The sequence below is a fragment of the Pleurodeles waltl genome, chromosome 3_2, assembly GCF_031143425.1.
Source record: "Pleurodeles waltl isolate 20211129_DDA chromosome 3_2, aPleWal1.hap1.20221129, whole genome shotgun sequence".
Classification (NCBI taxonomy): domain Eukaryota; kingdom Metazoa; phylum Chordata; class Amphibia; order Caudata; family Salamandridae; genus Pleurodeles; species Pleurodeles waltl.
In genome coordinates, this window is record NC_090441.1 from 127,932,561 (window position 1) to 127,956,573 (window position 24,013).

At 47.2% G+C, this 24,013-nt stretch overlaps 1 protein-coding gene across 1 annotated transcript in view; it reads right to left on the bottom strand.

The window, feature by feature from the left end:
* Positions 1 to 24,013, bottom strand: part of LOC138286580 (tricarboxylate transport protein, mitochondrial-like) — a 109,400-nt gene that overhangs the window by 32,718 nt on the left and 52,669 nt on the right. The window contains exon 4 of the mRNA XM_069226978.1: positions 11,461 to 11,599. Coding sequence (XP_069083079.1) covers positions 11,461 to 11,599 — 139 coding nt within the window. The remainder of the gene's footprint in view (positions 1 to 11,460; positions 11,600 to 24,013) is intronic.

A 24,013-nucleotide genomic window follows, 5' to 3' on the forward strand; every position in this document is an offset into this window, starting at 1 on the left:
CATCCTGGCGGTGGGCTCTGGACCAATTTAACTAGACTAAGAAGTCCTGCAGAACCGAACGGGCGAAATGTTTGTCTCGGTGGACTTGACTGTCCAGGCAGTATTTTTCAAACATGTGCAGAGATGCCCATGTTGCTGCCTGACAGATATCCTGGACTGGGACGCCACATGCCAACGCCGCGGTCGCAGCTTCACCCCTGGTGGAATGGGCCCTCAGGAGGCTACTTTTTGGCCAGAGCACAGCAGATTTTTATAAAGAGAATGACCCAACGGGAAATGGTTACTTTCTGTATCTCACAAAGTGTTGGTCGTCCACCCGGAACTCTTGTGCGGTCAAGGTAGAACAATGCGCTTTTTGGGCCCAGTCGGTAGAGTTGCTCCTCTTCCTTAGAGGGATGCGGGGGGGGGGGTAGGGTGACAGTCTGTCCCGAATGAAATGGGGTCACCACCTTTGGGAGTAAAGAGGCATGGGTGCAAAGCACCACTTTATCTGGAAACACTATGAGATATGGAGGCTTGGATGACCAGACCTGAAGCTCACTATCCCTTCTGGCAGATGTTATGGCCACAATAAAGGCTGACTTGATGGTGAGCAGCCTGAGGGTCAGTTATGAAGTGGCTCAAACGGAGCACACATCAGAAATGTAAGAAGCAGGTTCAGGTCGCACAGAGGTATAATAAAGGGCGAAGGTGGAAATATATGTACAAGACCCTTGGTCAGGCAGTTACAGAAAAGCGGATAGAGCAGACAGATAGCCATTAATGGTGCCCAGAGCAGAAACCTGCTGGGCAAGGTACAGAATGAAAAGAAGAACGTCAGAGAGAGAAGCAGAAAGAGAATCTATAGACTTCTCTGTATAATACTTTACACATTTTTGCCAACAGCAGGCGTGTACTGTTTTTGTGGAGAAACACCTGGCTGTCAGAATAACATTACAGATTCGGGAGGAAGGTTGAAGGCTATCAACTGTCGCCACTCAATCTCCACGCATGAAGGTGCAGAGTTGACAGGGTCAGGTAGAGAACCCTCCCCTGCTGTTGCTACAGAAGATCCTCTAGAAGGGACAGCGTGATCAGAGGATTTATGCTCATTTTCAGAAGCTTGGGATACCAGACTCACCTTTCCTAGTCTGGAGCCACAAGGATTACTTGGGCTTGGTAGTTCTTGATCTTCTTGAAAACTCTGGACAGGAGAGGTCTGGGCAGAAAGGCGTACAGAAGGCCTGAGCGCCACTCACGATGAAAAGCATTGCTGAGCGATTGCCGCCTTGGAAACGCCAATGCACATTACTGCGGACACTGCGTGTTCTCTTCGGAGGCGAACAGATCTAACCAAGGCTCTCAGAACTGCTGGGCTGAGTTCGTCCACCCTAGCGTTTAGAGTACCTGCCAGGTGTTGAACCACCAGGGTTATGCCCTGCTGTTCCAGCCGTGTTCAGAGACCCATCGCCTCCTGACAGAGTCCACAACCCCACCCTGCCCTGCTTGTTGTAGTACCACATGGCGGTGGTGTTGTCCGTGCACACCTGCACTAACTTCCACTCAACAGAGGGAAGAAATGCTTTCAATGCAGCAGGATCGCCCGGAGCTCCAGCAGATTGATGTGGAGTCCAGATTCCCCTGAAAACCAGTCTCCTATGATCTCCACCTCTCCGAGATGGCTGCTCCATCCTAGAAGTGATGCATTTGTCACTACTGTGAGGTCTGGTTGGGAAAGGAAGAGGTGTCTGCCTTTGACCCAAATGCGGTTTGTAATCTACAACTGCAGGTCTTTTGCAGTTCCCTCCGAGATCTGGAACATGTCGGAGAGATTTCCCTGATGTTGCGCTAACTGGACCTTCATGTCCCACTACAGAGCCTGCATATGCCGTCTGGCATGATTTACCAGCAGGATGCAGGAGGCCATGAGGCTCAGCAGCCTCAGAGTCAGTCTCACCAAAACCCAGGATAGAGGCCGAAACATCTGCATCATAACCTGAATATCCTGGACTTGCTGCTCCAGAGGATAAGCCCAACACTGCACCGTGTCCAGAACAGCTCCTGTAAGAGTGTGTTTGAGAGGAAGTCAAGTGTGACTTTGGCACGTTTATAATGATCCCCAGCAAATACACGAGGTCCACTGTAGTCTGGAGGTGGGAGACGACAATCTGGTGGGAGTCCACCTTCAACAGCCAGTAGTCAAGGTAGGGGAAAACTGAAACCCTCAACCTGCGCAGATGACCTGCAACCACCGCCATTACCTTTGTGAACACCTGAGGGGCACTGAGAACACCAAATGGAAGCAAAGTGTACTGAAAGTTCTCTTGGCCTACCGTGAACTGCAGATAACACGTGGGCAAGCAAGATGGGCATGTGAAAATATGCAACCTGTAAGTGCAGCGCTACCAACCAGTATTCTAGGTCTAGGGAAGACAAGACCTGAGTCAACGTGAACATCTTGAACTTCTCCTTCTTGAGGAAGACAGTGACGGACCACAGGTCTAGAATAGAGTGAAGACCCTTGTTCTTTTTGGGTATCAGAAAGTAGCGGGCATAACAACCACTGCCTACTTCTGATATCGGGACCCTTTCTATGGCTCCCCTGACCCAAAGCTATAACTTCCTCTCAGACCAGAGACAAATGATCCTTCGAATATTGGCGGTATTGGGGGAGGAGAGGATTGAAAAAGCAGGGCATGGGGTTTCCGAATGATCTGCGGAACCCAAGTGTCTGATGTGATGGACTCTCAGTAGAGGAGAGGATACAGAATTCTCCCTCCAACTGGGCAAAAATGGTTCTGCTGACTAGGGGCCAGCGGCGGTTTCTTATCGAGGGCATCAGGGCTCCGCCCCCTTTACTTTCACCCCCCACAGGGCATGTAACAAATGAAAGTAATTGTTAAGGGTAAAAACTGTTTCGAAATCACATTTACACACTTTGTCTTGCTGGGGACTGAGGCTGCAGCCTGCTTCACAGTGCCATTCACTGTGCTTTTTGTTGCAGTGACACTAAAACTGCGGCCCCCAAAAGCTACAGTATATGCCGGGCTGACATAAATAGTTTTCAGTGCCAGTCTCCACCCCCTGATGACATGGGTTTACAATTAGCCCTGGGCGTATTAGTCTGGAGCCCTTTAGAGCCGGAGCTTCATGTCAATCAGTGAGTGGACAGCATGGTCACCCCACCCTTACTCAACTCCTGACAGGGTCCCACCCTGTGACGAGTTGGGAAGGGGTGGGGTAGAGGCTACAGGCAGGAAGATACACTGCGTAGGTGTAGGCTTCCCAGGCTGCAGTGAATATCGGACGCCATTAAGCTCTGATGATTAACTGCCAAAGAGCAGACCCGTGCCGTACAGAGAAGGTCGTACATTAGTCTAGTTAAACCTTTAAGTTGAAGGAGCTTCCCTCCAGTCCAGATGGTGCCCCACAATCCCAACCGTGTGAAGCAAGTGAAAAACTTAGCAGCTGAACTGGGCATGATCTAGGTAAGAAGCAAGTTTAGCCTAATCACTTCATCTGTGCCTAAAATGAAAAAGGAATGAATTGTGTAATATAACAGTTTCTCATATAGAGCGCTGAAATACCTTGCGCTATATAAAACTGCAAAAAAATAAAACCAAAAGGTAATCTTTTAAAACAAGTGACTTAGGAAGCTATGTGCCTTGCGATCTGTGATAAGGTCCTGGCATATAATCACCACCTTTATTTTGGGGAGAGGATCTCATTGCCGATATTTTCCAGACGATTGCTATTTAAAAAGTAATGGTCCGTTCACGTCTGGAACCTACATCACTACTGCAGCCAAAAGAGATCACATGCTCCAGTGTTCTGGGGGACAGTGCCTTAAATAATCTCCAATGTTTCACCCTCACAAAAAAAGCTGTAGAAGAGCAGAGTTCGAAACTGAAAACTGGGTGCTATGACAAAAAGCATGGTCTCTTAACACCCTGAGCTATCCTATAGGTAAGCCAGTTGCATTGAGACAAACCTGCTTAGTCTGCCAGGCACGGTATGCTTGAGGACAGTTTGCAAGTGTTGGACCTGGCTTTTTGACAGGGACATCCCCAAACTTTTTGCCTCCTTCCTCCTATTTTTTCTGACCTGTTGTTGTTGGCTTTTGACCTCTGGGCACTTTACCACTGCTAACCAGTGCTAAAGTGCATATGCTCTCTGTGTAAATTGTACTACTGATTGGTTTATCCATGATTGACTATTTAATTTACTTGTAAGTCCCTGGTAGAGTGCACTACATGTGCCTAGGGCAGGTAGATTAAATGCTACTAGTGGGCCTGCAGCACTGGTTGTGCCACCCACCTCAGTAGCCCCTTAACCTTGTCTCAGGCCTGCCACTGCAAGGCCTGTGTGTGCAGTTTCACTGCCACTTCGACTTGGCATTTAAAGGTACTTGCCAAGCCTAGAACTCCCCTTTTTCTATACATAAGTCACCCCTAATGTGTGCCCTAGGTAACCCCTAGAGCAGGGTGCTGTGTGGGTAAAAGGCAGGACATGTACTTGTGTGGTTATATGTCCTGGTAGTGTAAAACTCCTAAATTCGTTTTTACACTACTGTGAGGCCTGCTCCCTTCATATGCTAACATTGGGGCTGCTCTCATACATTGTTGAAGTGGCAGCTGCTGATCTGAAAGGAGCAGGAAGGTCATATTTAGTATGGCCAGAATGGTAATATAAAATCCTGCTGACTGGTGAAGTCGGATTTAATATTACTATTCTAGAAATGCCACTTTTAGAAAGTGAGCATTTCTTTGCACTAAAATCTTGTTGTGCCCTTCAATCCACGTCTGGCTAGGTTTAGTTGACAGCTCCTTGTGCATTCACTCAGACACACCCCAAACACAGGGTACTCAGCCTCACTTGCATACATCTGCATTTTGAATGGGTCTTCCTGGGCTGGGAGGGTGGAGGGCCTGCCCTCACACAAAGGACTGCCACACCCCCTACTGGGACTCTGGCAGACAGGATTGAACTGAAAGGGGGCTTGGTGCATTTCTTAGACACTCTTTGAAGTCACCCCCACTTCAAAGGCACAACTTAGTATAAAACAGGGCCTCTGCCCTACCTCATCAGACACTTGCTGGAGAAGAAACCTAAACCAGAAACTACATTCTGCCAAGAAGAACTGCCTGGCTGCTCAAAGGACTCACCTGTCTGCTTTCTACAAAGGACTGCTGCCTTGCTGTTGCCCTGCTGCCTTGCTGAACTCTTGTCTGGCTGTGAAAGTGCTCTCCAAGGGCTTGGATAGAGCTTGCCTCCTGTTCCTTGAAGTCTCAGGACCAAAAAGACTTCTCTCTTTTACTTGGACGCTCCGTGCGCCGAAAATTTCGACGCACAGCTTGTTTTGCGGCGAGAAAAATGCCACACAGACGCTGATCGACGCGACGCTCTTGGGACGATCGAAGATCCGACGCACGGCCTCGCAAGGACGACGCCGCCCCGACCTCTAGAGAAGAAATCGACGCGACGCCTGCCGTGAGATCGTAATTTCAACGCGCAGCCCCGCAGATCGAAGTCTAGAGGAGAAATCGACGCAACGCCTGCCGTGAGATCGTAATTTCGACGCGCAGCCCCGCAGACCGACGCGCAGCCGGAGAACAAGCAGGAAAATCCACGCACAGACCCGGGACATCTGGTAATCCCCGCGATCCACAGAAAGAGACTGTCCGCGCGCCAGAAAACGACGCCGACTTCCCCACGTGGAAAATAACGACGCAAGTCCGTGTGTGCTGGGGAGAAATCGACGCACACACCCTTTTTCCACGCACCTCTTCTCTTGTGGCCCTCTGAGGAGATTTTTCCACTCCCAACCAGGTACTTGTGCTTGAAAGAGACTTTGTTTACTTTCTAAAGACTTAAGACACTTTAGATCACTTTTCAGTGATATCTTTACAAATTCATATTGCAACTTTGATCGTTTTGACCTGAAGATACCCAGATAAATATTATATATTTTTTTCTAAACACTGTGTGGTGTATTTTTGTGGTGTTATGCTATGGTATTGTATGATTTATTGCACAAATGCTTTACACATTGCCTTCTAAGTTAAGCCTGACTGCTCGTGCCAAGCTACCGGAGGGTGAGCACAGGCTGATTTTGGATTGTGTGTGACTTACCCTGACTAGAGTGAGGGTTCTTGCTTGGACAGAGGGCAACCTGACTGCCAACCAAAAACCCCATTTCTAACAGCAAGCTACTATGTAGACAGTCAGCTTCTCTGAAGCTGACTCCAGACACTCTCTGGGACCTGTTGGAACAGCCAAAAGTACGGCGTCTGCGACAGCTGCACTGAGAACAAATTATCCAAAGTGATAGTTTTTACCATGAAACATCAGTGATTATGCACTGTAAGCAGAGAAGTCGCGATTTACCCAGGTCCTCTGGTTTCACATTGTACAAATCAGCCAGTAAATGGGTATCCATTTGTCTTTCTTTAAGTTAAGGCTTTAACTTTACGTGTATTTTCCTGCAGTTTTGATGTAGCGCAAAGTGCATGCAAATCAGAGAGAAGACACAAAGCACTTCGAATTGGTAACACCCAGAGACTATAAGCGCCCATCGCGAACCTTCAGTGGCACCTTGGCACTGAAGTTTGGGCTTTGACATTTGTATATGCATGTAGGCAAGGGATATTGCAAGGGGCTGAGGGGCAGAATGGTGCTTAGTTAAAACAGATGAGTGGTGGGTTACGCAAAGGTTGCGTCAGCCTGATGCAAATTTTGGGCAGTATTTGGTTAAGTGCTACGGAACAAATTAATGAGGACATGGGTGAATAACATGTGCAGCCTACACGTCAGCGGTTTAAATGACAAGAGAGCGAATCAGTCATAATTTCATGTTTAACAACCTTGTGCCGTCAAGTACAGTGACAACTCCCCAAAAATGTTGTGCCACCTAACGTGAACCCTCAATGGCCTGGCAACACCCTACCCCAGCCCAGCCCCACCACTCCTAAACTTCACCAGCCACCACTGCTAGGGGTGGCTTGGAGGCTGCAGCTGCCGCGGGCTGGGTTGCGGACGACTTCTGGCTTCCAGACCCTCTAGGTCTGAAAACACCATGCCCACGTCCTCACATAGCTTGGGGAGCTTGCACAGGACGGTGGCTGGCATAGGGCTGGCACAGTGGTAAGCCCCTTCCGTAGCCATAAAAGGGGTGAAAGGCAGATGGTGGACAAGTGGTTACCAAGAGGCCAGAGGACTAGACCATAGCCCGACAGTCCTTAAACTCTCCAGCGCAGAGTCTGCCTTTGCGCCAAACACGCAAATCCCAGCAAAGGCCATGCCATAAGGTTTGCCTGGACATCCCCGAAAAGCCAGATGTTCTCAACCAGGCGTGGTCCACCATCGACGAAACCGCTCTGCCCAGCGAGTCAGTTGTGTCCAGGCCATACCTAATGGTGAACTTTGCTGCATCTTTCCCATCTTTCACTACCTGGGAGAGGACGGCCCGGGTCTCCTATGGAATCTCTGGCAGCACTTCCACAAATGTATCTCACAAGGTGTGTGAGAAATGGCCCAGTAAGCATGAGGTGTTCACCGACCTCCATGTCAGGCCGGTGGAAGTAAACATTTTCTTTCCAAGTTGGTCCAGTCTCTTGGATTCCCTGTCTGGAGGAGCGGAAGGAAAATTGGTGTGGGAAGTTGAGGCTTTGACTACAGAGCTCTCATTGGTGGGGTGTTAACTGAGAAAACTAGGGTCACCCAGTGTAGGGTGATGGTGGTGGGCAATCATCTTATTTACAGGAGCCCCTGTGCTGGGCTTGGACCAAGTTTCCAGCACGACGTCAGTAAGTGCCTCATTAAAGGACAGGAGGGGTTAGTCTCGACAGCCACAAGGGCAGTTTGAGATCGAGGACCACTGCTGCCCTACGCACCACCACCGCATAGGAAGCTCCCTCCTCTGTAGCCACAATGTTGAAAATAATGCTCAGGCAATAATCTGGCACCTGTGGGCCCTGTTGGCGCCAGAATCAGCGTTGTGTGACTCAGTTCTGGCTCTGGATCATCTGGAATCAGAATGGGGCTGGAGCCTCCGGTGGGCACCGAGAGCATCGGCATCGTGAAAGGCGCCGGAGAAGGTCCCATGGTTACAACCACCGCCGGTCCAGATCCATGAGATTCAATCGGAGCGGAGGCCAAAGCCACCGGCGCGGAACCGGATATGGCCTCCTCTGACTCAGTGGGGCCCGAAGGTGCTCTGGAGGGGTCAACCCACTTGAATATGTGGAGAATAGTCTCGTAAAAATCTTTTGCCTGAGCGGGGTCGCTCCAGTTCCCGGAAATGGAGGGAGGCGTGGAGTTGGACCTGGCATCAATTCTGCAGAACAGTGCCTGGCATCAATTCTGCAAAACAGTGCCTGGCATCAATTCTGCAAAACAGTGCCTGGCATCAATTCTGCAAAACAGTGCCTGGCATCAATTCTGCAAAACAGTGCCTGGCATCAATTCTGCAAAACAGTGCCTGGAATGCTGATGTTCTGAACTTGTTGCATCAGCCAACAGACAAGGCAAAGTTGAAGTCCGTTTAGACGACTTCTTTTTGTGCCTCTTTCCTCAGGGACTCCTGGAGTAGTCCTGCGACCTTCTCCTTGACTGCGACCATGATCTCCTAGTAGTCGCGACGGATAGCGTCAACTGATGGGCCGCAAGCAGCTCCAGGGACAGCTCCATCAAAGTCCTCAAGTTCAACTTCAAGTCGTGGTTGTGCTGAAGACACCATAGGCAGACAAGAGGAGGGTCCATTACTGACATGGTGAGTTGACAGGCGCCACACAGCTTGAATCCTACCTTTCTAGATGTCGTCTCAACACACTTTACAAAAATACTCTACAAAACATCAAAACAAGCCTGCCAAAAAAACCACAGCAGGGAAGCTCTCTCCGGATCTGACCTAACTGGTGCAGAAAAAAAAAAAGAACGGACGTCCACATGCCTGGCTGGCACCTATGTAGGTGACTGTAACATCACATCCAGCGCAGAAGACACCATGCAGAACCAAACGGAGACATCCAAAAGCACGCACTGGTGTATTGCTCAAGCAAACGTTTCCAGGTCCAAAATTCAAAGGTGAGGCATCTGCAGCTAGAATTCCCCATCTGATTTAATACTTAAGCTTTCTGTTAGGCCTTCCTCACACTGCTGTTTGGTGTTTATTAGGCACTCAGCACTGCGCACGGAGGAAGTAATTCATCTATTGTTTTCCAAATTACTGGGAGAAGTACCAAATAACAAATTACATTTTGGAGTTGTTCCATTTTATAAGAACAACAAGTACGTAATGCGGAGTAAGAAATTGCCAGCTGGGTTTGGATTTTGAAAAACAAACAGATTTAAAAACGAGACTACAATATACTTTGATAGGCTCAAGTGTAAACATCGCTTGGAAGGAGCATCCCTTTAGGCACCTAGCGAGCTGCAACTTCTATTTCACTATACACCAATTACCCAAGCTCAGGTGTCTACAATCTGCATCCTACTGCACACCATCACATGGTCACGTACACAACACACACACGTGTGATCCCCACTGTCCTATTTGTATTTCACCAACATTACCAGCAAGCAATCAAAACGCACTGCATCTAATGTTCAAAAATCTCATACCTCATCACAAAAATTAACCTTGCTGCAGTTTTCATTACAGAAACGTGATTGTCCACAACCATACCAAGCCTCAATGTTCTTGTCCCACAAGATTATAATATCCAACACCATGACATACAGAGCAAGGCAAAAGCCAGCCGTGCAGCGATCCATCGAGTTCCCTAAACCTGCTATATGATCTCATCACAAACCTTCAGCTCATTTGAACTTTGCTGCTACTTCTCAAAGAAAACAATACACACCTTCATGCTCCAGATAATATATTGAACGCTCTAAGCTAAACACACCCTCCTCATTAACATGTAGAGCCTACTACTCCAAAAACTAATTTTCTCTGCAACTTCAGCCTTCCAGGAGATGCTGCAAATCCCATCATAAAAGCAAACCCAGACTCCACGCTGAGGATCAGCATTATCACTCCATATACTACATTCTCGATGTACACTAAAGGAAGCACCCAGGTCTACAGCTGCTTCAGCATGACCATGACTAACCTCACATGCCACCCTCACAGGAAAGTAGAGGGACGACCTCTTAGCTAGCAGCTTCACTCCCACCACATTTAGCAGAAGCCCACTAAGCTTGTCAAGATCATTATAGAACATCCCTGCCAATGCACTGCAGGGAAACTCTTAATGACAAGTACCTCAAAGCCCAACTTCAACATGAGGACTTTTCTCCACATCCTCAACCATGCTCTCTTGATGGCAGTTTCTAGCCATGCTCCACTCAAGAACACCCCAATGGCAAGAGTCATACCACAACAAAAAAGGAAATGCACAGATCTACAACAAAACATCCTATTACTTCTGAAAAACCTATGCTTTGCGCAGACAGCTCATCTCAGCAGAAAAAACAACCAACTACGCCACATTAGTCTACAAAGCAGCAGAAGAAGCAGTGCTCGTACTGAAACACTTAAATCAGTCAATGGCTTGTCTTCCAGCCCACCCCACAGAGGAATGCACCGCCATAAAAAGAGTTCTTTGTAAAAAAGAGTGACATCATCAGCAAAATGATCACCTTAATCCCTCCTCAGTGCACATCTGAATACACTGCCTTCAACACTCTCTCAGATGGGCTAGACACCCACCTTTTGTAAATGTGACAAAACGCTAAGGGTCTGATTTAGATTGTGGCAGATAGGTTACTCGGTCATAACAGTGACTGATGTCCGCCGAAATATAAATCCCATTATTTCCTATGCGACTTATATTTCCGTGGACGGGCTATCCAGCACAGTTGTGACGGAGTAAACCGTCCCCTGAAATCTAAATCAGGACCTCAGTCATCGACCCACCAAAACACATGAGTGCCAATGCTCTGATGGATCATTTCAAAGTCATCAATTCCTCTTTCACCCAAAGCATTTTCTCGGACTCTCAAGAAAGGAGCAACGATGAAACTATTAAATAAAGCCAAACTTTACTAGCTGACTGTAAGTTACCAGTTCACCTTCCCACCTTGGGGAAAACCATTCAAAAAGGCCTTTATTGGCTTACTACTCCAGAAATCAAGGGTGCGAATCTCCTAAAGGACCACCAATTTAAGAGCACAGTTACATCCAAGTTTTCAATGGTGAAGTCCTCGTCATGGAAGCCCTAGTCCACGCTTTCTTTTAGCAACCTACAACACTGTCTTGTAATTCCATTGTACCCTATTTGGTACTGCACTCCACTGCCTTGTGAGTAGGTCGGTGCTCTATAAATACAATACAAACAACAACACATACAACAGATATAATGAATGGAGTGTTTCCAACTTCTTTGAAAATTCTACTTTTGAAAGCATTAAACTAAATAACGTCTTCAATGCTACAGAAAAAATAGAAATCTGATCACAACACTTCAATTGACATACCTTAATTGTTTCCATTGGACAGACAACCATAATGGCCTCTGCAACGCCAGCTCCAAGGCCACAAACCAGACTTGTTTTGCTGTCCAGTTTTCCAGTTGAACTCTTTGCCCGATTGCTCAGGAACTCAAACATTCCAAACCTGAAAACAAAAGACAGCTGCTATACTCTGTTTTAAAGCGTGTCACCTCTTTATGCATATGCAAACAGACGGAAATACTCCTGTCTATAAATCTACTTGTACTCCATTAACCTTCTTCACATTAACAATGCTGGAGCATCATTTAGTTTGTCTAGCTTTACCTATGATCAAGAGCTAACAATGTCCATTGCCTTCATTGCCTTTCAGGTGGGATGAGTCAAAGCCATCCTAAAGACATCAACATAGGGTGGTAATTGGCCCCTTAAGAAGACTAATGAACTGGAAAGCGTGATATAGCGTCTAGCCAGTGGCTAAAACTGTTCCCTGTTCGTACATCGGAATATCACTTTCACATCACTTCAGAATTCACTGCACTTTCCTTATCGAACTCTGGTCAATGTGAATTATTTTGAAAAAACCCTGTGCCAGCATCATGTCTTCTATTCACAACTCATGCAATTGTCACCAGTGGTTATTTAATTTGGCTAAGTGCAGTAACGAAGTGTCAGACCAATCCCATCTGAACCCAAATCAATAGAAGGCTAATGGGGAATGCCTGTATCACCAACAGAAGAAAATGTTACTCACCTGTCATTCCCCCATTATATGATTTTTTCAGTCCATAAATACTCAATATCTCCACGTGTGCAGTATATTATTTTGAGTACAGAAAAATAACTCTTCAAATATAAAAACCACTGCCAATGCAAAGGCAACTTTTTAAAATGTCTTTACCATTTATAGCATATATATGGAAAAGGCAGTGTTGCTACCCAAACTTCTTTGACTTTCTCGTCTTTTAAATAAAAAATAAAAAAAATGCCCACCCAGGCATACAACCTCCCCAAACGCAAAAAAAGTCTGTATTACTACGTGAGCAATAAAGATGGAAAGTGAGGGGGATGGAGAGGGGATAAAGTGAGTGAGTAAGTGTGGGCGTGCCTGTGTGAGCAGTCCTCAGAGTACAAGTAAACCTAGGTAAACACCGTCTCTTAAAGGACCATCGCACTATGGGACTGGTTCTTGCAGTGTACTGAGGTACTCTCGAGGAAGTCATCAACAATCTGAATGAGGGTATGCACCTCAGCCAGGCAGAACTTACCCACTCTAGTCAGGGCAAGGGAGTTACACGTCCAAGATAACCCCTGCTCACCCCCTTGGTAGCTTGGCACGAGCAGTCAGGCTTAACCCGGAGGCAATGTGTAAAGCGTTTGCACAACACATGTGACGCAATATCCCCACCACAAAGGAAACACGACACCAGATTATATGAAAATATACTGTATTGTACACAACGCACTTATTAGACCAACATCACATAACAGTACTATCCTGCTACTTTTAGCAGTTGTCAGAACGTTACACATTAGTTACTCTGCAAACTAGCAGTAGTCACACATAACACACAGGTTACTCAGTATTCTGCAACATAAGCAGTAGTCAGGAAACACGTTATCACATTAGAACACTTGTCATAAGAATATCATAAAACGACCATAGTAGGAACGTTAGAAAACCTATGGCAAGTTAGGAAAACATATTAGCAAGACATGCCCATAACAGGAACATGTGCACATATATGTAAAAGCATCATAGAACAGGTAGGCAATATATCACAATTAGCAAAGTCTGTAGCAAGAACTTCCCATGCGTATCTACAGCGACAGATGCCATCGAACCTTCAATTATGATTCTATTGGTCCGTTTAAAACTACCTGGTAGATGATAGAGGCACCTCCAGTGCCTGAGGAACAGAAACAAGGGGGCCCCCGGCGCTCCCTGTGCCAAACGGGGGTCTTGTGATCCTGTAAAGGGAGAGGGGCAGCACGCACCCTCCCCGATCCTTATTGGGTCCCTCCTGGGGACTCGTGACCTTTAGGGCCCCCCCTCGGGCCTCAACCGGCCCTCTCCAAAAGGGGGGAGCCCCAAGCGCCAAAGATTAGGACCGGAGGGGCGTTTGCGACCCTAGCGCAGTGACCTGGGGAAGGGGGACCCCTTCCCTCCCCGCGTCCTGCTTGCAGGGAGGCAGCCGCCCTTGTCCTCGGTGCGGCTGCCACCCAAATAGTGAGGAAAGCAGGGGCCTCTGTTGAGGCACTGCACCCGCTTCCAAAAGCGGTCGCACTCGGTCCGGTGCGCGAGCCGCTGTTCTGCCTTCCCTCGTCCTCGGGGGAGGCAGCGCAGAAAGTCGAGGACCAGGTGTGCCCCGGGGGCGCTCCGAAAAGCGCGCGTCACCCGGGGGCACGATAGGAGCGTGCTAGCTCCTTCCTTCCCTTCAGGAAGTGCCACGGGGGCACTAGAGTCAGCGCGATCCTCGCGCTCGGAACCAAATGCTCTGCCCGGGCTGCGGCGGTGATCCCATCAAAGAAGAGGCGCCGTGGAGAGCGCGAGGGCACATTTAGGCTCCCGGGCTGCGGCAGTGTTCTTGGGGTTCAGGAATAAAGCGCTTCCCAAAGCGCTATGGCCACCTAAAGCTCGGGCTGCGGCGGTGATCTTTCCCAGCTTTTTTAGAGAGAGCGCTTTTGCTAAGCGCTTCAGCAAAGCTGTGGGGATCGTGGCAGGGGCCAGGGGCCACAGCACCCTGCCCCTGGGAACAAATAAGCAAGGAAGAGGTACAGGGCTGGTGGGCCCAGCTACAGGCCAACACAAGGGGTGCAGATGGTGGCAGTTCCTCCTAGTGACCAGGCAGGTCACAGGTCAGCACAGCAGCAGCAGTCCAAGGCGGTTTCCTGGTGAGTCCATTCATCAGCGTTCTGTGTCCAGTTTCAAGTTCCAAGAATGTTCAAATTGTGGGGAAAATTCACCCTGTACTTATAGTCCGTTTTTACAGTGTTTTACAATGATAGGGAGAGGAGGTTCCAGCCAGTTACAACTGGTTCTGGGAGTGCCCCCTCTCTCCTTTCAGCACAGGCTCCAAACATCAGTGGGGGGTTAACGACCCTATTGTGTGAGGCCAGGGCACAGCCTTTACAAATGTAGGTGTGCCCCGCCTCTCCCTTCTCTCAGCCCAGGAAGACTATTCAGTATGCAGATGCACCCCTGTGACACCTCCACCCTCCCTTTGTACAGGCTGTCTGAAAAGTATGCACAAAGCCACAACTGTCACTCTGCCCAGACGTGGATTGGAGTCAAGCTGCAAAACACCAGAGTCATAAGCACAGATAAATGTGTACTTTCTAGAAGTGGCATTTCTGTGATCGTAATAAAAAATACACCCACACCAGTAAGCAGTATTTATTATCACCATCACAACCATACCAAACATGCCTACGCTACCCCTAATAAATCAGACAATACCCCTACACATAAGGCAGGGCATTTCTAATGCAATCCTATGAGAAGGCAGCACTCACAGTAGTGAGACACCAGTTAGGCTGTTTGTCACTACCAGGACAGGCCATGCAATATGGCACATGTCCTGCCTTTCTACATACATGGCACCCTGCCCATAGGGCTAGCTAGGGCGTACCTTAGGGGTGACTTACATGTAGTAAAAGGGGAGTTCTGGGCCTGGCAAGTGAATTTAGATGCCAGGTCCCTGTGGCAGAAAACTGCGCACACAGGCCCTGTGCTAGCAGGCCTGAGACAGGTTTGAAAGTCTACTTCAGTGGGTGGCGCAAGTAGCGCTGCAGGCCCACTAGTAGTATTTAATTTACAGGCCCTGGGTATAGAGGTACCACTGTACAAGGGACTTATAGGTAAATTAAATATGCCAATTAGGTATAAGCCAATCATACCAACTTTAGATGGGAGAGCACCTGCACCTTAGCACTGGTCAGCAGTGATAAAGTGCTCAGAGTCCTAGAGCCAACAGCGAGAGGTCAGAAAAACCAGGAGGAAGGAGGCAAAAAGACTAGTGATGACCATGCGTAAGGCCAAAAGTCCAACAGTGCAGTTATGTGTGTGTTGGTCTGCTGGTTAACCTACCCCACTATCAAGTCACACGTAGAGTTAGAATAATAAATACACACTCAATTAGCCAACAGCAAGGCATCGTATACACACATGTGGATAAGGCACTATTTTTTAAAGAGGTTCACCAATATTGCTGGATAGCCGTCTTGGTCAGGAACTACAACACATAGCCAACATAGACAAGGAGCTAACAAGGAGTGCTTAACGGAAGAGAAAACAAAGGGCACGCTTGGCAGAAAGCAAGTAACAAACTACACAAGGAAACTAGAAACATACAGTAGGGAAAATGATGTAGGAAAATAGAATTGGAACAAAGTGAAAGGGACATAAAGCAAGCACTGGGGAATAAAGTAATTATAGGACTGAAAATTCAAGGTTCAAGGATGCATTGAACAGTGCTTGCTCAGAAATCGAGTAAGCGCTGCAGGCTGTGTTAGTAACAAGGAACACAGATTAACCTACGTTTAGGAACTCAGGAAACAAGGGGACAGTCAGACAGGAAGACTGCTACAATGACCAATGCTGGACTGAAGGAAACTGAGGCTTAAAAGAGCTCACTGTGATGACATGCTTCTAGTCGACCAGGCTGGCACCTGCAGCCACAGGCGTGCAGAAGGGGCTGCAGGGAGGTTTAGGGAGGGTGAGGAAGGGAGTTGAGATGAAGATGTGAGCAGGGAATTCTAGGTACTGGAGTTTTTAGCATAAGCATACTGGTTTCCACAGAAACCGACATGGTTCGGGAATGAGCTCAAATATCAGAATAGCAAATAAGAGCCTAGAAATCAGTCTGTAGGTATAGTATAAGAATGAGAAGCTTATTTGAACACTGGAGGGTTACACACTCTTAGCCAATGCCTAAAGCCATCTAAATCACAGTAGTCAATGGCTGCCCAAATGCCACTTTCCTCAAATGTATGTTGTCTAACGGCAATAACTCTTGATATCTAGCTAGAGCTATCTATATGCCAGACCAAAAAAGGAGAAACGCTAACCATAAATAAGAATCATATCCCCCATTATGTGTGATAGGTGGGTGGACTTTGTATGAGAATAAGAGAAAGATTCATTGTTTTAATATAAAATGACACCAACCCATGATATTATGTAAAATCATAAGATTTGTTTAGAACATGTACCCTTGCTAAAAAGATAGAGCAAGCAGGAGTGATAACTGGTTGCTACATCTCATTAACATCAGTGTTCAAACCAGACTCCTGTAAGCTGCGCGGTATGGGAAAAGACTTGCTGCATCTTACATCATAACCCACTCAGCCTGGAGCTGGACGCTAAATGGTGATGGAGAGGTATTGGCCAGATTGCACACTGAGACTCCACTAGACATGGCTGTGATGAAGACAACTTATCTCCTAAACTTGTGGTAGTGTGTGATTTGTGGTGGGTCCAATACCATCCAATATTGATGTGATTTTAATGCTATAAAAATCCACAAATTAATTCAAATTGATTGGGCATCTCTAGACAGTTTTCATCATGTTTTTCTGGACCCCCATCAGTGTGCTCCACTACTGTGCACACATCTGAACAGGTGCTGAAGCATGCACTACGATGAAGCATGCCAAGACATGTGGATGAGAGCATCACTACCGCACAATTGTGATCTCTTTAAAAGGTATACTGCATCTTTTTAAGAGTTCATCATTCTTTGAATGTGATATCACATACAGATGTCCTGTGGACATATTTCACAGGATTTGAACCCTGAAAACTTAGGTGTAGATATCTGACTTAGTCACCCTTGGGTTAACTGAGCAATGTCGCCAGTAAGGCGCAGAGAAGAGCTACAAACACCCTTCAATGAGGAGCTGAAAATGGGAACGGACACCAGCATGGCAGGTTGGTGCCAGATCTACGTTGAAGGAGGTGAGGTCGTGGGAGCACTGGAGAGCTATACCAGGTGAACATTAGTTCTTAAATCCAGTCTGGGGCTTGTAGGATATTCATAGGAGGAGTAACATGAAGAACAAAGTGTCCATCAAAATAAAAGGGATGTGCCTTGGTTAGACATACAAATCCACCTAAACCAGGAATACTCCACAATGGGGGAATCACAGAATAAGTAAAGAGAAATAGCAGAGACTGTAAATAACTTTTCAATCAAATTCTGAGTAACAAAACAGATACTAGTGTGATTAAGTTATAGGGAAAAATGCATAACAAACGTGGTATTATTTCTCAGAATAAGCCTCAAGTTCCATGGGATAATTTCTGAGAAGAACTCAATGCAACACCCAGGTGGGATGAATGCCTGCTAGACAGCGTATCATATCCCATTTTGGCACAATATAAAACAGCTTTGGAATTTTAAGAAATGACCCAAGAGTCATTAAGTGACAGAGGCAGACGTCTGACACTTCCTTAAGCAGCAGCCACGGATTGCTTGAAAGCTTATTGCCACAGACAGCTGCCAACAGTAACATTTGATGCACAGTAGACCCATCCCAAGAGCCCAGACTGAGGCTTTCAAAGCCACGTACAGAATTTCACTACAGTCTACCTATCAGCGTCCTGTGTTCAGTACCTCTATCTCGAGCTTTTTGCAGTCTTTCTGAAGACAAACATACATTAGTTACTCATAGTTAAGCATAGTTTTTTCTATGGTTAAAGGATGGGTGATATGATATTTTGTGCTTCGTTAATTTGGCATTGGTTAGTGAGGGGGCAAACAAAGTTCATCATCCCTTTCTGGCATTAATGCACAATTTAATCTATGAGTGATACTTCGGATGCCTGTTGCCAGAAGGAGGGCACAGCACAAGCTCCACTTTCCCGCTGACTATACGAAGTGTTTCTTTGGAGGCGGAAGAGGTCTGCTGGATCACTGTAAGGAAATGCCTCCTTGGCATGGTTGCCCCCTGACTTTTTGCCTTTGCTGATGCTATGTTTACAATTGAAAGTGTGCTGAGGCCTGCTAACCAGGCCCCAGCACCAGTGTTCTTTCCCTAACCTGTACTTTTGTATCCACAATTGGCAGACCCTGGCATCCAGATAAGTCCCTTGTAACTGGTACTTCTGGTACCAAGGGCCCTGATGCCAAGGAAGGTCTCTAAGGGCTGCAGCATGTCTTATGCCACCCTAGAGACCTCTCACTCAGCACAGACACACTGCTTGCCAGCTTGTGTGTGCTAGTGAGAACAAAACGAGTAAGTCGACATGGCACTCCCCTCAGGGTGCCATGCCAGCCTCTCACTGCCTATGCAGTATAGGTAAGACACCCCTCTAGCAGGCCTTACAGCCCTAAGGCAGGGTGCACTATACCATAGGTGAGGGTACCAGTGCATGAGCATGGTACCCCTACAGTGTCTAAACAAAACCTTAGACATTGTAAGTGCAGGGTAGCCATAAGAGTATATGGTCTGGGAGTCTGTCAAACACGAACTCCACAGCACCATAATGGCTACACTGAAAACTGGGAAGTTTGGTATCAAACTTCTCAGCACAATAAATGCACACTGATGCCAGTGTACATTTTATTGCAAAATACACCCCAGAGGGCACCTTAGAGGTGCCCCCTGAAACTTAACCGACTGTCTGTGTAGGCTGACTAGTTCCAGCAGCCTGCCACACCAGAGACATGTTGCTGGCCCCATGGGGAGAGTGCCTTTGTCACTCTGAGGCCAGTAACAAAGCCTGCACTGGGTGGAGATGCTAACACCTCCCCCAGGCAGGAGCTGTGACACCTGGCGGTGAGCCTCAAAGGCTCACCCCTTTGTCACAGCCCAGCAGGGCACTCCAGCTTAGTGGAGTTGCCCGCCCCCTCCGGCCACGGCCCCCACTTTTGGCGGCAAGGCTGGAGGGAACAAAGAAAGCAACAAGGAGGAGTCACTGGCCAGTCAGGACAGCCCCTAAGGTGTCCTGAGCTGAGGTGACTCTGACTTTTAGAAATCCTCCATCTTGCAGATGGAGGATTCCCCCAATAGGGTTAGGATTGTGACCCCCTCCCCTTGGGAGGAGGCACAAAGAGGGTGTACCCACCCTCAGGGCTAGTAGCCATTGGCTACTAACCCCCCAGACCTAAACACGCCCTTAAATTTAGTATTTAAGGGCTACCCTGAACCCTAGAAGATTAGATTCCTGCAACTACAAGAAGAAGGACTGCCTAGCTGAAAAACCCCTGCAGAGGAAGACCAGAAGACGACAACTGCCTTGGCTCCAGAAACTCACCGGCCTGTCTCCTGCCTCCCAAAGATCCTGCTCCAGCGACGCCTTCAAAGGGACCAGCGACCTCGACATCCTCTGAGGACTGCCCCTGCTTCGAAAAGACAAGAAACTCCCGAGGACAGCGGACCTGCTCCAAGAAAGGCTGCAACTTTGTTTCCAGCAGCCTTGAAAGAACCCTGCAAGCTCCCCGCAAGAAGCGTGAGACTTGCAACACTGCACCCGGCGACCCCGACTCGGCTGGTGGAGAACCAACACCTCAGGGAGGACCCCCGGACTACTCTACGACTGTGAGTACCAAAACCTGTCCCCCCTGAGCCCCCACAGCGCCACCTGCAGAGGGAATCCCGAGGCTTCCCCTGACCGCGACTCTCTGAAACCTAAGTCCCGACGCCTGGAAAAGACCCTGCACCCGCAGCCCCCAGGACCTGAAGGACCGGACTTTCACTGGAGAAGTGACCCCCAGGAGTCCCTCTCCCTTGCCCAAGTGGAGGTTTCCCCGAGGAAGCCCCCCCTTGCGTGCCTGCAGCGCTGAAGAGATCCCTTGATCTCTCATAGACTAACATTGAAAACCCGACGCTTGTTTCTACACTGCACCCGGCCGCCCCCGCGCTGCTGAGGGTGAAATTTCTGTGTGGGCTTGTGTCCCCCCCGGTGCCCTACAAAACCCCCCTGGTCTGCCCTCCGAAGACGCGGGTACTTACCTGCAAGCAGACCGGAACCAGGGCACCCCCTTCTCTCCATTCTAGCCTATGCGTTTTGGGCACCACTTTGAACTCTGCACCTGACCGGCCCTGAGCTGCTGGTGTGGTGACTTTGGGGTTGCTCTGAACCCCCAACGGTGGGCTACCTTGGACCAAGAACTGAACCCTGTAAGTGTCTTACTTACCTGGTAAAACTAACAAAAACTTACCTCCCCCAGGAACTGTGAAAATTGCACTAAGTGTCCACTTTTAAAGTAGCTATTTGTCAATAACTCGAAAAGTATACATGCAATTGAAATGATTCAAAGTTCCTAATGTACTTACCTGCAATACCTTTCAAACAAGATATTACATGTTAAATTTGAACCTGTGGTTCTTAAAATAAACTAAGAAAATATATTTTTCTATAACAAAACCTATTGGCTGGATTTGTCTCTGAGTGTGTGTACCTCATTTATTGTCTATGTGTATGTACAACAAATGCTTAACACTACTCCTTGGATAAGCCTACTGCTCGACCACACTACCACAAAATAGAGCATTAGTATTATCTCTTTTTACCACTATTTTACCTCTAAGGGGAACCCTTGGACTCTGTGCATGCTATTCCTTACTTTGAAATAGCACATACAGAGCCAACTTCCTACAATCACCAGGTGCAACATCGTTTCAGGACATGTATGGAGTCCGGTACAGCGCGACTGCCAGGCCATGCTCCTGTTCACTCACTGCCAGAACTGGTGATGGCCTGAGACATATTTCCTGCCCCTACTGCACTTGAAACTGGTGGTGGAAAGAGGCAGAGACACCCATGCCTTTCGGGATGCTTTCAAAGCCAGGGTAAACCATGAGTGCAAGTTTGCCTCTTTCGCTGGCAGTCTACTGCGTACTGTAGCAACACCACAGGAATCCTGGAAGCAATGAACTGTACCTGCTGTCCACTCCTCCACCTAAACAGGAAAAAATAATAAGAGTTAAGGGGCTTCACATGGGTGATTTTTCTTCGCCTGCTTCTCTGTGGTAAGCTGAGGCTAGACCTTTGGAAAACTGCAGATGGCCATAGGGTGGCGCAGAAAGACGGCTAACTTATGCTGGAAAAATCCAAATTCCATTCTAAAGGAGTTTTCATAAAATTACATCAATCTGAAGGAGAACGGTTTGGTTCCAGAAAGATTGGAGACAAGGGTGGGAAAACAATGTGAAAAGGCAAATATCAAAGATTTGAATGTGTAAAAGGAGCAAATTTAAACCGGACGATAAATTACACACGTAGTTTATGAGAAGCAGGAGTCACCCATCCAGGATGTATCCTTGATCATGTAGAAGGTGTCTCCAGGATGCTGACTTGATAAGTGGTACAGGCATGTCAAGGAGTGGTCCTGCTATCTGGAGGCAGTATCGTGTTTCCAAGAAAATAAGGAGATAAAAAAAAAGCAATTCACAGCTTTCCAGGATGTATATGTGTCTAAAACATGGGATTCTTCTATCAGACTAGTCACGCAAAATGTGGCTTGCCTGTACTATAAAGTGGCGCAACAGACCAGGCGAGGAGGTTCAGACGTGTGACCCAGATGAGTTGAGACAATGGCATTCCTCCGAATGAATATCCCACAGCCACAGAGGGTAATTTATTTAAGTCAGAAAAAGAAAGTTTCTAAAATGACACATCACAAAGGCTCCAACATATTGATCCACAAGCAATTAAGTTTAGATTATGCGAGAGACCAGGATCCATCCTGATGGAAATACCAGGATAAACTATACATTTCGGGCTGAATCATTCACAAAAGATTTTTAAATGGATAAGGTTGTAATGGAATTTGGGAAGCATGTGGATCCTGAAATTCTAACTGACTGAACACAGAGAGCAACATCCCTTTCAGGTGACAGTTCAAGACTTTTAGGGAATGCCAACAGTCCCACAATGGCTGAAAGATGGCCGTTCAGATGACGTACTTAGTCCTCTGGCAGCCTCCTTAGAGGCTGAGGATCAATTTTTACTACTTGAGGACAGTACTTTTACTTAGAGGGCCCATGCACATGTGCACAAGTAAAGTGTTTCCTTTAAACTTTTTCAATACACACACAAAGTTTTCAGCATCTTGTGCTAAAAAGCAAATGGCACAGCCACAAAATACACCTATTATTTTCATCCACATGTCAGGCTGACGAACAATAACCTACACTTCTTCAAAGGAAATTCAAGGATTGCTATCGTGAAGATCCCTTCTCCCCAGAAACAGAGGATGGAGGACAAAATAATTCTACACAGCAATGATTTCGGCCATGTTGTAAGCAGTTTAATATTTCAAGATAGAGCTTTATGGCAGCTCTGTCTAGACAAGGGATCGGCCTATGCCGATTCACCCACAGCCTCCAATAGGACAAAAGCTTTGCAGGGGGCAAAACAGCAGAGCTCTAGCAGAAAGGAGACATCTTGGGAACAGCTTTGCATCCAGTAGATTTAGTGAGCATTACAGGTCTGATGCAGGGAAAGCAGAGAGGCTTACATTCAGTAGTCTATCTCATATTTTACTGACTGGCTGATGTGCAGGAATTTCAAAATGGAGACAATCCATCCTCTATTATACATCCTGCTTGAAGGTGGCTAGTTTGTGAGGATGGACCTTAATCATGCATGTCTAGCCATACCATCATCCAATAGGAACACTCTTAAAGAGTGTTAAACTTGGCATGGTCTTCCATAACCTTGTGCCTCTGTTTCCCAGATTGTTGATGTGTGCTGGACTCTGTTTTTGCGGTTTTAGATACTCTGGGCACTTTGCCATTGCTATCCAGTGCTAAAGTGCAAGTGCTACTATGTAAAATGTATGTGTAATTGGCTTTCCATGATAGGCATATCTGATGTACTAGTAAGTCCCTAGTAAAGTGCACTAGAGGTGCCCAGGGCCTGTAAACCAAATGCTACTAGTGGGCCTGCAGCACTGGTTGTGCCACCCACATTAGTAGCCATGTAGACATGGCTCAGAACTGCCCCTGAGGTGTCTGTGTGTGCAGTTTTAAACTGCCAATTCGTCTTGGCAAGGGTACCCACTTGCCAGGCCTAAACCTTCCCTTTTCTTACATGTAAGTCACTCCTAAGGTAAGCCCTAGGTAGCCCGAGGGGCAGGGTGTACTGTATGTTTAAGGTAGAACATATACAAACGTGTTTCATATATCCTAACAGTGAAATACTGCCAACTTCGGTTTTCACTGTGCAAAGCCTATCTCTCTCATAGGTTAACATGGGGGCTGCCTTTAAATATTATTAAAGTGCAGATTCCCTTTGGGAGCAAATAGAAAATTGGAGTTTAAGGTCCCTGAGCTCACAATTCAAAAACACATCTTTTAGTAAAGTTTGTTTTTAGACTGTGCGCCTGAAAATGCCACTTTTAGAAAGTAGGCATTTTCTTGCTTAAACCATTCTGTGACTCTGCCCGTTTGTTGGTTCCATTGGGTCAGTTTGACAGTTCGGCTGTTTGCACCTCTCCTCTAGACAGTGACACAAAAGGAGATAGGTTGTAGACTGCATATCCTGATGAGCTATCTGTGCTGGGAGGCAGGGGAGGAGTGGTCACTTACACCTGAAAGGGCTGTGCCTACCCTCACACAATGCAGTCTC